Source organism: Mytilus californianus, unplaced genomic scaffold, assembly GCF_021869535.1.
Source record: "Mytilus californianus isolate M0D057914Y unplaced genomic scaffold, xbMytCali1.0.p SCAF_2, whole genome shotgun sequence".
NCBI classification, from domain to species: Eukaryota; Metazoa; Mollusca; class Bivalvia; order Mytilida; family Mytilidae; genus Mytilus; species Mytilus californianus.
Window position 1 is genome coordinate 46,520,373 of NW_026262668.1, and position 14,448 is coordinate 46,534,820.

A 14,448-nucleotide genomic window follows, 5' to 3' on the forward strand; every position below is an offset into this window, starting at 1 on the left:
ATCTTGGATTTCGAAGTAGCAGATAACGTTGGTCTAGATATTTCATGAAATGTTCAAATTTTTAGAGTAGTATGTAATTTATGTAAAAGACTTTTGATGTAAATATAAAAAATTGTGTGTTTTATCATAAATACGACTGTAATCTCTCAAAAACACCTTATTTGTATTTGATTAAATTTTTTTCAACTTTGCCAAATAAGGGGAGAAAACTCAGATAAAGTAATTTTTATAATAGAAAGTGTTGTGAATTTACCTATTTTGATATGTAGCAAGAAAACAAGTTCGGTGACCCCCTGTTTTCTTTTTCTTATCTGAAAGCATCTAATAAGAGCTATCTTCTCACATTTTATCTTAAAGGTCTATCAAGTAGTTTTTTTTTTATCACATAAAATTTGATTTTCCATGCATAATCTATACAAAATCTGACAATTTTGCACAACCTCTAGCGTTAAAAAAAGTTCGGTGACCCATACGTTTTATTATATTTTAGAAAAAAGCATGATAAAAATTTCATTTTGACAAATTATCAAAAAATTCTGTCAATTTTAATTAAGACGCCCCAGCCACCTTAACTTTAACGTCATTTTGGTTTCTGTTTCTCATTGGTAATTATAACAAAATCTTTTTATATTCATATTCAAAGTCTCTTACTGGTGCTGAATTTAGATAAGTAATACGAAAATCCACATTTAATTGTCCAGCACAGATGATGATGATGATGATGATGATGATGATGATGATGATGATGATGATGATGATGATGATGATGATGATGATGATGATGATGATGATGATGATGATGATGATGATGATGATGATGATGATGATGATGATGATGATGATGATGATGATGATGATGATGATGATGATGATGATGATGATGATGATGATGATGATGATGATGATGATGATGATGATGATGATGATGATGATGATGATGATGATGATGATGATGATGATGATGATGATGATGATGATGATGATGATGATGATGATGATGATGATGATGATGATGATGATGATGATGATGATGATGATGATGATGATGATGATGATGATGATGATGATGATGATGATGATGATGATGATGATGATGATGATGATGATGATGATGATGATGATGATGATGATGATGATGATGATGATGATGATGATGATGATGATGATGATGATGATGATGATGATGATGATGATGATGATGATGATGATGATGATGATGATGATGATGATGATGATGATGATGATGATGATGATGATGATGATGATGATGATGATGATGATGATGATGATGATGATGATGATGATGATGATGATGATGATGATGATGATGATGATGATGATGATGATGATGATGATGATGATGATGATGATGATGATGATGATGATGATGATGATGATGAACTGTTTAACGTCCAGCGGCAAATTAATATGTATATTAAGGACGAGAACATGTTAATGTAATATGCATATTAATTAACCCTGCTTTGTACTACACCGACACGCTGAGCCGGGTTTTTAACGTGCTAGTTCACAAGGTAACAGTCCGCAGGAAGAGATGTCACCTTACCCGGACACATTATTCTGACTCCGAGCCGACCAGTCTTTTCTCTTACTCCTAAATGCCACGTGCTTAGCAAAAAAGAAGCAGCAAATACCAATTTTGAAGTCATTGGTTTGACCCGGCCGGGGATCGAACCCACGACCTCCCGCACTCGAGTCGAACACACTACGACGAGACCACCGAGGCGGTTAAAAATAATTTAATGCATACAGAAAACAAAATAGATAAAATAAATGCATCCAGATTATAAAGCAAATTGAGTGCTGAAATTTATTTTGTGATTGTTCTGTGCAATTTGCAGAAACTGGGAAATGCAATAACATAAGTACAACATGGAAGAAATATTCTGAAATATTATTTCCACTGAAAAAAATTATTAAAGAATTTGTTCCCTACGGAATAAAGGATATAGAATATTTGTTCAGGTGTTGTCGTTGGTTCATGTCTGTCATATTTGCTTTTCGTAAATTGTTTTGTAATTAATTTTATTAAAAATACAAATACGACGTGTTTTGTTTTATGTTGCTATAACATTATTCTTGTTTATCGTTCTTGTTTACTCTCATATATATACAAGCTTAACCTACATAATGTACGCTTAGCATATTTTATTTACCTAAACCACCTTTTAAAAATTATTCGTTTAACATTTTGAAGCTTACTAAACTACATAGGAGTAAAAACAGTGAACAGTTATATTTCCTAGCATCATTTGTGTCCGAATTTTTGGGTATCAGTGCAAAAACTCTGGCAGGGCTTCCACTTCCGTCGACAATTTTCATAACAGCACAAGATATAATGGTCCCGCTTTCAGGAATTTTGTCAAGATAACCGACATTTTCTAATCCTGGAATGTTTTCTTGGCTAATCAAGATATGTACTGGAAAATCCTTTGATTGACCATAATCTAAAGACGGAACATCTACCCCAAGAACATGAATTGAACGATGTGCAAGAAGCCATGAAACTGCATCTTTTCCCCAGGATGGAAAATGAAATGAGGTTGTATCATTCGGATTTTGTGTGTTGAATACTCTTGTTTTGTCTGGATACCTGTCGTGCCATCCAGAATTCATAAGGACTATAGCTCCATCAGGAATTTTGCCATATTGATCCTCCCATTCCTCAAGATCAGCTTTCGTTACGGTATAATCTGCACTCGATACTACTTTGGATTTGACATTAACGATCACCCCAGGACCAACCAGGTTTTCAATAGGTATTTGGTGTGTTGTCCAGGAAAATTCATTGAAATGTTGTGGGGCATCCAAATGTGTTCCTAAATGTTCAGTTGTCTTTATAGTATTAGATGCTACCCTACAAATATACAGGCAAAACTGATTAATTATATTTATATATAAACATTAAAAGAAAAGGCGACTTCATATCTTAAATATTAAATGTTTTTGTGTTTCACTCTCCAACTGCCTTATTGAATTAATCAGTATCGTTCTGTGTCCTGAAGTTTGTATGTACAGTTTATCTTTGATATCCTCATTTTTTATCATTTTGGTTGGATTATCTAGAGAATAGTTCCGAAAAGAAGGTTAACAATTGTTCATTAAGTCAATACTTCGGTTTCCCTCGGGGAATAGAAAATAATATGTCCGAATGCATGTCCATCTCCTTTTTCCGTGGAAATATGGAATAGGAGCACGCAGTTGACAGAATACCAGCCCAGCCCCATAATAAATCTATCATCGTTTTAATGTAATATTGTAAAAACTCATCAGAGATAACAGGGTTATAATTTGGTACACCAGACTTAGTACTCGAATAAAACAATCGGAAGGCAAACTTATATTCAAAATTGAAGAGCATTTAATACCAAAATTTCGAAAACTTGTGCCAAATACGGCTAAGATAATCTATGCCTGGGGTAGAAAAAGCTTAGAGTTTTAAATAATTAAACATTTAGTTAACAGTAAATTTACAGAAAATGACTCAAAAGTATTGACTTCAGGTCTGGTCATACCTTCGGGGACGATACCCTAACAATAGTGGAATTTTCAGAATGGCTGTAAAAACTCATCAAAACATCAGGCTTATAATTTGAAAAGGCACTTAAATCCGTAGTGTTTTAAAAGGATATTCGTCAAACTTTCAAAATTCATGTGATTTTGTGTTATCCTGAGTAAATGGTCAAACTTTCATATTAACCAGGAAGTGAATAAAATGGACCCTATCCATACTGAAAACAGTAATATAAATATTTTTTAAATGCCGGTCATGACCCATGTAGCTACAACTAAGAGATTGAAATCAGAATTTGACAGTCAAATTTAGGAAATAGCAAATCTGCATTTCTTTAATGACAAAAAGCATAAAGGAGAAAAATAATTGGACAACCATTCCATAAAGTCAGTAAAGCTATAGCTAAAAGCACACAACATATCAAAACACATTGCACCTTAACCTTTTAAAATAAAAAAAAGTATTTGAAAAAAAAGTTTCACATAACAACGCTCAACAAAGTTATATAATTGATAATCAAATTTATCTAACACTTAAATAAAATTAATAAAGTGCAGGACAATCGGAATAAAGCCATTGAATTTAACGAAAGTAGTTCAATGCTTCTTTCAACTTTTATTACAACATTGGCACTATCAGTTGACCATGTAAAACTTGAAAAACATCGCAAGGTAAATTGAATTAATGCGTATATATTTTAAAGATGTTTGTTTAGTAATTGTAAGTCAAGCACTAGGTGACAGTTTTTTTTCTGCTAGTAATAGCTTTCTGTCTGAAGTTGAACCCGTCATTGGTTTCCTACAGAGCCTGTGTCGCTTACTTAAGTATATGTGCATCTTCACCATTGGACGCTCTCCAACATTGTAAACAAATATAGAATTCAAGACAAAATATCTAATTTTTTTTTATCTTGCATTTACTTTTTTCTGTTTACGGTTTCTCTTTATCATTCAACAAATTGTCGGCATTCCTATGGGGAAAAAACTGTGCGTCTCTCCTTGCCGACCTCTTCTCATTTTCATATAAGTTGGAGTTCCTTCAGACAATTGTCAAAACATAAGCGGTCATCTTAATACCAGAATGTTTGACAAACGAGACGATTTTAATTTTAAAATTATAAATTTCTCCTCCTTAGCAGCAATATACCAACTTCATCTGAATATGGGATATACATTTCCCAACTCATTCGGTATTCAAGAGTATGCAGCTGCTACTCATACTTTGTAAAACGTCACCAGTGTCTGAGCAGAAAGTTGGTGAACCATGGTTATGTCAAAGAAAGTCTCGTCTTTGTTCTAAACAAGTTCATCGGAAGATACCAAAACCTTGTTGATACATATTCCGTATCAACTTCACAAATAATACATGATGGTCTTGCAGTGAAGATTCTAGGTACTGACGTTGTTTATCATCTTAATTACGTGTTATAGTGTTTTTTTTATTTGTTTTTTGTATATTGTTAACCTTGTACTGTTTACCATTATTCGTAATATCCTTTTGGCGTGGCTCGGTAATTATACATCCCGCCATTGTGTTATTGTACTATCGTCATTTTTTGTATTCTTGTCTTTCATGATTGCATGTGCTTTGTCTATAGATTGTTCATATGCCATTTTGTTTTTCTTTGATGACATAGTGATTAGGATTATACATGTAACACTATGTTGAGTGTTGTACCCCAATTTTTGACATTTTTACCTATTATGTCTGTTTGTTTTACTCACACATTGTTGTCAATATAATGGAATTTTATGCGACTACATTGTAGCTATAAAACCAGGTTCAATCCACCATTTTCTACATAAAAAACTGTACCAAGTCAGGCATATGACAGTTGTTTTCCATTTGTCTGATGTGTTTGAGCTTTTGATTTTGCTATTTGTTAAGAACTTTCCGTTTTGAATTTTCCTTGGAGTTCGGTTTTTTTGTTATTTTACCTCTTTCTTCTTTAGTATTTTCCCAAAATACAAAAATGGTAAAAATATCGTCATTTAAGAGCAACCATTCCTATAAAGAGTCTATTAAGGATTTCCAGCAAAGTTTGCTTTTGTAGATCTTGACTTGCTGATCATTTTGGTCTATCTTTAAGATTTAGTTTTCAAGATATAGGCAAAAAAAAAAACCCCAAAAAATGGTAAAAATCCTCATTATATAGCACTAACCCTAAGATAGTGTCGACTGACGATTTTGGTCATTATATTCATTTGTAGATCTTGTCTTGCTGATCATTTTGTATTCAGAAAGTGTTTATCTATCTATTATATAGTTTTTAAGATATAAAACAATAACTTCAAATAGCAATCGTCTGATGAATTATGGCATGTTGATTTCATATTGCAGTCCTAAGTATGAAATCGTTCAAACTATAATGGCATATTGTTATTCTAAACTGTTTCCCAAAATTGATCTATTTTATTTGTCTATTTTATTAAAATAAAGTATGTCAATAAAGGTTTTGATTTTGTAGATATTGCCGGTATTTTTAACGACCATTCTGTTAAAGAACAAAAATCCTGGATATTTTGATAATACTGAACTCCCTCTTATTTGTTATATATACAAGAAATCTACCCGAAAATTTGTGTTTAATTATAGCCAAGTCTGTAAAGATGTAAATATCAGTGAAAATACACCTCCGTCATGTAATTGTAGTAATTCCGAATACACTTATGGCCCCATTTCCATTATAACAGGAGACCTTAACATCGTTCGCGACCAAGAGTTAAAATCATTCCTCAGTAAAGGACCTAAATATCGTCCCCCGTCAATTATTAATTGAAATGAGTGTCGTAATATCACCCACGACACTTCGTGCTTACTGTTTGAAATGGATAAAACGGGAAAAAGCTGACAAAAAATCTTTGGACTCTTTTTTTAATTCAGTAATGAAGATAGTTGATATACGTATACAACATTTTAAAGAACATTTTACTCTTAACAACAACCATAAAAATCCTATTTCTCGTATCAAACATAAACTAAAAGAACTGGCCAAGAAATTTATTTTTGTCCCGGCTGATAAAGCTGCTAATGATATCATTATAGTTTGACGTAAATTTTACATTGAGGTTCTGCAAAAGGAAATCACGAATTCACCAACATTCCAACTGACTTCATTTTCTGAAAACGATATCTGTAACAAACATAAACTATTAGCTACTTCTTTACAAGCAGAACCAAATACAATGAAAGTCCCAACTATGGACTGGCTTCCGAAGCTACACAAATCACCTTACAAATATAGATTCATTTCGTCTTCAAGTCATTGTTCCACTACTAAATTGTCTATTCTACTTACTAGTACACTTGGTACAATCAAAAACCTGATAATAAATTGTTCAAATAAGGCCTTTGAAAATAGTGGAATTAACTACTTTTGGAGTGTCAAAAACTTGATAAATTGCATGCACGTATTGGTGATTTTGAATCTGTTCAAAGTTTTGATTTTTCTACCCTATATACCACTTTGTCTCATATTCTTATTAAGAAAAAATTCACACACCTAATTAAATGGGCATTTAAAAAGTCGGAATGCGAATACATATGTTCAAACTCTTTTAGGTCATTTTTTAGTAGCAACAAACAAAAGAGCTATGTCAATTGGACATGCTTTGATACTATATCTGCCCTTGAATTTTTACTTGATAACATTTTTGTTCGCTTTTGAGATTCCGTATATCGTCAAGTTATCGGAATTCCAATGGGGACTAACTGTGCACCACTTATTGCGGACCTGTTTTTGTATTGTTATGGGTTACAGTTTATGACTAAAATCAGCAAAGACCCATTGAAACAACATCTGATACAAAAATTTAACAATACTTTTAGATATTTGGATGATATATTGGCTCTCAATAATGACGACTTCAGTATGTATACTAAAGAAATTTATCCTGTTGAACTTACTTTAAATAAAGCTAATACTAACAATGACCACTGTCCTTTCCTCGATCTTGATATCTATACCATTAACGGGAAGCTTAATACAAAAATTTATGATAAAAGAGATGTTTTTCATTTCCTATCGTTAATTATCCATTTTTAGATGGTGACGTTCCCTTGTCACCATCTTATGGTGTTTATATATCTCAACTTGTACGATTCGCTCGTGTATGTAACAACGTATTAGATTATAGCGAGAGAAATTTATGTATTACTGAAAAATTATTACACCAGGGTTTTCGATATCATAAACTAGTCAAAACATTTACTAAATTTTATCATCGGTATAAGGACATCATTCGTAAATATAACTCAACATGCAGACATCTTATACGTTCGGGTATTTCACATCCGATCTTTTATGGTAATATTCTTTACAAAGCACAAAAATGTCAGTATTCACCTCAAAAGCTAACAAAACCTTTAAACAGACTTATTAAGAAGGGATATAGTTACGATACTGTTGTCAGGTCATTAAAGATTGCATATTTTGGCTTTAATATTGATTCACTTATAGGGTCTTTGCATTGGAATTAAACATATTTATTCTAAAACCAGTTGTTGGCATGACACGGGTTATGTTCTTCTCATATATTTTATGATGGTATAATACTAAACCCCTAACAGGAGGGATTGTGCCTGATATTCATATAATGAAGACATAATCTTCAATCAGTTTAATTGGGGTCTGGAGCTGGCATGTCAGTAACTGCTAGTAGTCTGTTGTTATTTATGTATTATTGTCATTTTGTTTATTTTCTTTTGTTTCCTATTCTGACATCGGACTCGGACTTCTCTTGAACTGAGTTTTACTATGCGTACTGTTGTACGTTTGTTTTTTCTACATTGGCTAGAGGTATAGGGGGAGGGTTGAGATCTCAAAAAACATGTTTAACCCCGCCGCATGTTTTGCGCCTGTCCCAAGTCAGGAGCCTCTGGCCTTTGTTAGTCTTGTATCATTTTTAATTTTAGTTTCTTGTGTATAATTTGGAGTTTAGTATGACGTCCATTATCACAGAACTAGTATACATATTTGTTTAGGGGCCAGCTGAAGGACGCCTCCGGGTGCGGGAGTTTCTCTCTGCATTGAAGACCCATTGGTGGCCTTCGGCTATTGTCTGCTCTATGGTCGGGTTGTTATCTCTTTGACACATTCCCCATTTCCATTCTCAATTTTATAGTAAATCTTATCTTGCGAATTATTTTGACTTTTTAAAATATCTCTCTATCTATTACAGTTTTCAAAATAATAGGCAAAAATAGAGATAAAAAATGGTACAATTCGGCATTAAGGGCATTAACTCCTTTACGAAATCGTTTGAAAGTTTTGGCGTAAATAAACAGTTACTGTATGTAGATATCAACATTGTGAACATTTCTGCACATGTCAGATTTCTATCTATAGCGGTTTTCAAGATAATAGAAAAAATAGGTAGTTTATTCCCTATGTGTAATTTGTAGCCATGTTGGCCATGTTGGTTGGCAGGCGGGGTCGTCAAACCCAATATTTTAATTAACTAGATACACCAAGGCCATGCTTGGTTCCAATTGGTCCAGTAGTATCAGGGGAGAAGATTTTTGTAAAAGTTAATGGACGGCATACGACGACTACGGAAGCCAAATAATGAGAAAAACTAATTATGACTGCTATTCCCCAACTAATCCAAAGTGAATAGTGTTTAGGAAGATTATCAAACTACAGTTTGCAAACTAACTTTAGCAACACGACGGGTGCCAAATGTGGAGCGGGATCTGCTTACCCTTCCGGAGCACCTGAGATCACCCCCAGTTTTTGGTGGGGTTCGTGTTGCGCAGTCTTTAGTTTTCTATGTTGTGTTTTGTGTACTATTGTTTGTCTGTTTGTCTGTTTGTCTTTTTCTTTTTTAGCCATGGCGTTGTCAGTTTATTATCGACTTATGTGTTTGAATGTACCTCTGGTATCTTTCGCTACTCTTTTAGGTTTGGAGCCATATTGATTTTTTTGATCTGGAAGACGGAGAAGAGACCCACAAAACAGGTCTCCTTATTTGGTATTATAGATAAGAAATGCTGAGCGCTGTTGTCCGTAGAAGTGGAAGGAACAATTACGTGTCCAATTTATTGTTGGGAAGGGTATTATTTCAGTTCTCACCAGACCCGAATATTTTGAAAATCCTCCTGCCCTCCCCCATCTCCCTAAAATGTCAAATGATGGCTCTTACGTACAAACGACAACTTCAAATTTGTAGTACAAATACAATGTGTACTCTTTCCAAAAGCTATAAGTTTGACTTTATGTCAATAACCCTTCGGATGTTGCAACATGTTTTCAACCTTGACTATAATCGCATAGTCCGTGCTAAACAGCACTTTACTATAACTATAAAATAGAACAAACAAAGCTATGCTCTCGAGTCAATCTTGTTATGAAAGCAGACAAGAGCGATATTACAATGAATGAATGAAGAGACCTCGAAAGAAAATTACTTTCTTGAATAAGTTATCTGATGTTATCACTTCAAATACTTATAGATATTAAACATTCATTTGGGTCAAACGTTTTCTTTTGGGAGAGAGCACATACCAAATTTGCATAACAATCTTGACAGCAGATGAGTGATGAACTGCAATGAATGAATAATTTTACCTTCATAAATACGTTTACGGATTTTATCACTTCAAATACTTTTATCATTAGAATTCAAGTCCAACTTTTTGCTTTGGGAGAAAGTTCTATATATATAATTTGTATTACATACTCGAAGTTCTCGTCTGTACATAATATCGTACCAGTAGCACGTTGATCATATGAAAAAATATCCAGGAAAATAGTTTGATATATATCGATTTAAATAATGTTTTTATTTGTTACAATTGAAATGGATAGAAATAACTAAATAAGAAAAGATAACGTCCTACCCTTGTATTCAGAAGTTGCAACAACAAAATCTATTTTTAAATAGAAGTATACTGAATAATTTGGGGATTTGTATTGTTAGACATAATTATTGGTGTTGTAAAATGGATTAACGCCGATTACTGTATACATTTAAAATGAAATTAAGTTACTAGTTAGAATTACTTGCTCTAAAAAATCAGTTCTGCGACTTATATGAAATACATATAAACTAACAACTGAATAAAACAATAACCTGTGGCCAAGTTTTCGAAATTAGCCGAACACATGTCCTTAGATATGTCATGAAATTATGACAAATTTAAGGATACCATAAAATACACAAGACTGCAAATCGAAGCTGTTCTAGTATAGTCCAAATCAGGATTGTATAAGACCTGTCTTTAGTCATACATAATTATATTCCATCAAAATGAATTCTCTTTGCATTAAAGTAATATTTAAATTTAATATACACTTATAATTTTCAATAATTAAAACTAAAAGTGTTTCGAGTATAAAATGAAAATTACCTAATAATTCATTTTTCCAAAAGTTCATTAATTTAATTCTTTTTTTGTTCACATATGTAAAGATAGGGCTAGCAATACAAGAGTAGCTTGGCCTATTAAGGGAAAAAGTAAACAAACAATATTGTTTTGAATGTCATATGTATGTGTATGAGTGCGGATAATTGTGTGGTTGTGTGTGAAACAACATTGACTTCATTACATATTAGCAAAATCGCGTTGTTAGGTCGGTCAATGTAGTTGCTTTTAGAATATGTATCGTTACAAACTTTTTCAATTGATTAAAGGAACCATTTTAACCGCAAAATCAGAAACTACGATGTACATACCAAATATTAGTTCCTTCGAAAATCCCCCTTTGATCTATATATCGTTCATAGCCGGAATGAGTTGGCCAGTATATTGAATCCTTTCCGTGGTTATGAGTCAAATCAACAACTTGATACTCCAAACAAGAAACACATACTGCAACATATGTAACTAATGTAAGCATTAAAATTCTACCCATCCTATATCTGTTTAGACGGCCTAAATGTTAACGACAGGTTATTTATCACTCACTTTTATACTGACACAAGTTTTACACGATTGGATGCATGGCTTCATATAAACAGTTAACAACAAAAACGCACAACTTCCATTAATTTCTTTGGAGTAAAAATTTCTATTGCATATAAAAATTTCAAAAGTGATTGAAATGATCAAATCTTTACATACCGTTTCTGAAGTCATAAATACTTTTAATATTTTTAAATTTTAATTTTTGATATCTCAAAACTTCGCGGATAATTTTTTTAATGACCAACTTGAAAGTGACATATCTCAGACTTTTGATTTTTAACTTTTGTTGTTGAAATCTCCATTGTCGTCGATTAACTTTGCATCAATTTCAAGGTTATGCTTAAAATATACTTAAATTTGAAGCAAAAACAAGAAATCATGAATTACAAATGGTAAGATGTGGTGCGTTATTTAAGTTGTTAAGTATGCTATGTAAAGTTGTTATAAATAAATGTAATAAAAACATTTTGTACGCCGCTCGAATCAATTGTCGGTCAAGGTAATTTATTCTTGGGGTAGAAAACTAAGTACATGTATTTCGAAAAATTCTTTTGAGCTGAGTTTTACTGTGCGAATTACCGTGTGTTTGTTTATTCTACATTGGCTAGAGGTATAGGGGAAGGGTTGAGATTTCACAAAACATATTTAACCCCGCCGCATTTTTGCGCCTGTCCCAAGTCAAAAGCCTCTGGCCTTTGTTAGTCTTGTATGTTTTTGTTTTAAATTTTAGTTCATTTATACGTTTCGGAATTTCCTTTGACGGTCATTTTCACTGAACTAGTACACATTTTTGTTTAGGGGCAAGCTGAAGCCCGCCTCCAGGTACGGGATTTTCTCGCTGTGTTGAAGACCCATTGGTGGCCTTGGGCTACTCTCTGGTCGGGTTGTTGTCTCTTTGACACATTCCCCATTTCCATTCTCAATTTTAAAGTTTTGTAAAGAGTTAATTATGACCATATCAATGATAATTTATATCAACACAGAAGTGCTTGTGATACGTTCGGAGAGGAAACCTCAACCAGCAGTGGCAAAGTGGTTATAAAAAAATCCTTAGTACTAGTATTTCGAAAAATTTAAAGATATGTAAACAGTTTATTTATAATTATACCTGTAACCATGTATCATTCATTAGATATATTCAACAACACTTATAGTTATCTTGATGGTATTTTTTCGTTAAATAATCAGGAATTTTCTAAATATACCGACGAAATTTACCTAAAGGAACTTATTTTAAATAAATCAGATATAAACGGTAATAACTGTCCTTTCCTATATTTAGATATTGCAGTTTTACACGGGTAACTCTACAAAAAAAATTACGACAAAGGGAACGATTTTTCTTTCCCTATTGTTAATTTTCAATTTTTGGAAGGTGATATTTCTTTGGCACCATCTTACAGAGTTTATATATCACAACTCGCTCGCTATGCCCGTGTCTGTAGTGATGTTTTGGATTTCAATGAACGTAATATATGTATTACTGGTAAATTATTAGGTCAGGGCTTTCGATACCACAAATTACTTAAAACCTTTACCAAATTCTTCCATAGATACAAAGAATTGGTTTGGAAGTTTGGCTGTACTTGTTGTTTGCCGAATCCGGAATTTAGATACGATCCGGGTAAACTAATCGATCCTTTAAATAAACTTATTCTACAAGGTTACCAATTCAACACTGTAATTAGATCTTTAAATATTGTTTTATTGGCTAACAAGTATTGACCTTATTATCAGTAAATTAAAACTAATATAATTGTTATATAAATAAAAATAATCGGTTCTGCAATCTGTCGATACCTGTATTTTGGCATTGCTCAAAGTCGTATTTTTCTCTGACTGTTAATGACGTCTTTACTAAATCCATTGGATGTTAGATTGGTACTGATTGTCTTAGATACATTATTTTTTTTATTAGTTGTTACTGGTTTTGAACTAGCTGTCAGTAACTGCAAGTACTCTCATATCTGTACTTAGTGTCTTTTTTGTTGTGGGGATGTATAAATATTCTGCCACGTCCGGTGTGTGTTTTTGTTACTTGTTTTTTTGCGTTGTATCGATTTGATGAGTTTAGTCCTTTTCAACTGATTTTTATAGTTTTTTCTTCATATGTTGTACTGTTACACCACTGTCCCAGGTTAGGGGAGGGTTGGGCGCCCGAAAATATTTTTAACCCCACCACATTTTGTATGTGCCTGTCCCAAGTCAAGAGCCTGTATTTCAGCGGGAGTCATTAATTGCTGTATATCATATTTGTATTTCGTTCATTGTTTTGTAAATAAATCAGACCGTTAGTTTTCTCGTTTGAATTGTTTTACTTTTGTCATTTCGGGGCCTTTTATAACCGACTATGCGGAATAGGTTTTGCTCATTGTTGAAGACCGTACAGTGACCTATAGTTGTTAACTTCTATGTCATTTGGTCTCTGGATGAGAGTTGTCTCATTTGCAATCATACCACATCTTCTATTTTTTATATATCTGTCAATGATAATTCGTGTACTACAAACATAACATTAAATTTTAGCAGCTTTAAAAGTAGTGATGCCTGCGTAACATAAAGCAATTGCCTTTTTTGGACTTCAAAGAGATTTCAAATTCGTGGTATTCTAAAATTTGTGTTTGCTTTTAGTATCTTTTAACTTATATACTGTATGAGGGTTTCTAATTGTCGAGTTGCGAGTTACGAAATTACAGTTGTGAGCTACAAAAGTCAAGTTACGAGTTACAAAAGTCTTGTTGCGAGTTAAAAAGTTGAGATGCGAGTTAACAAAGTCAAGCTGCGAGTAATAATAGTCGAGTAGCAAGTTAAAAAGTCGACCTGCGAGTTATAAAAGTCGAGCAAAAGTCGAGTTTCAAGTTGCGAGTTAAGAAAGTTAATTTGAAATATTGGAAAAATAAATTTATATACATCACTTGTAAAAAAAGAGGACGACCATTCAAATTCTGAATGCTGACCTTGGTTTCAAGTCTCTTTTGAAAATTAAATTGATCGATTTATTGTTT

General features: G+C 32.9%; 1 protein-coding gene across 1 annotated transcript; it reads right to left on the reverse strand.

Annotated features, from left to right (window-relative positions):
* Positions 1-1,351: 1,351 nt before the first annotated feature.
* On the reverse strand, positions 1,352-11,460 carry LOC127729880 (isatin hydrolase-like). Its single transcript, XM_052237817.1, has 2 exons — positions 11,212-11,460; positions 1,352-2,878 (listed from the first exon to the last, which is right to left on the reverse strand). Exons 1-2 carry the CDS (start codon positions 11,388-11,390, stop codon positions 2,197-2,199), a joined length of 861 nt encoding a protein of 286 aa, XP_052093777.1. The 5' UTR covers positions 11,391-11,460; the 3' UTR covers positions 1,352-2,196.
* Positions 11,461-14,448: the final 2,988 nt, after the last annotated feature.

What these genes read in the sequence shown, in the direction of transcription:
- LOC127729880 (XM_052237817.1), bottom strand. Translation starts at nt 11,390, where the DNA reads ATGGGTAGAATTTTAATGCTTACATTAGTTACATATGTTGCAGTATGT. An exon ending in TTCGAAGGAACTAATATTTG is followed by an intron (nt 2,879 to 11,211) that starts GTATGTACATCG and finishes GTATATTTGTAG; the next exon opens with GGTAGCATCTAATACTATAA.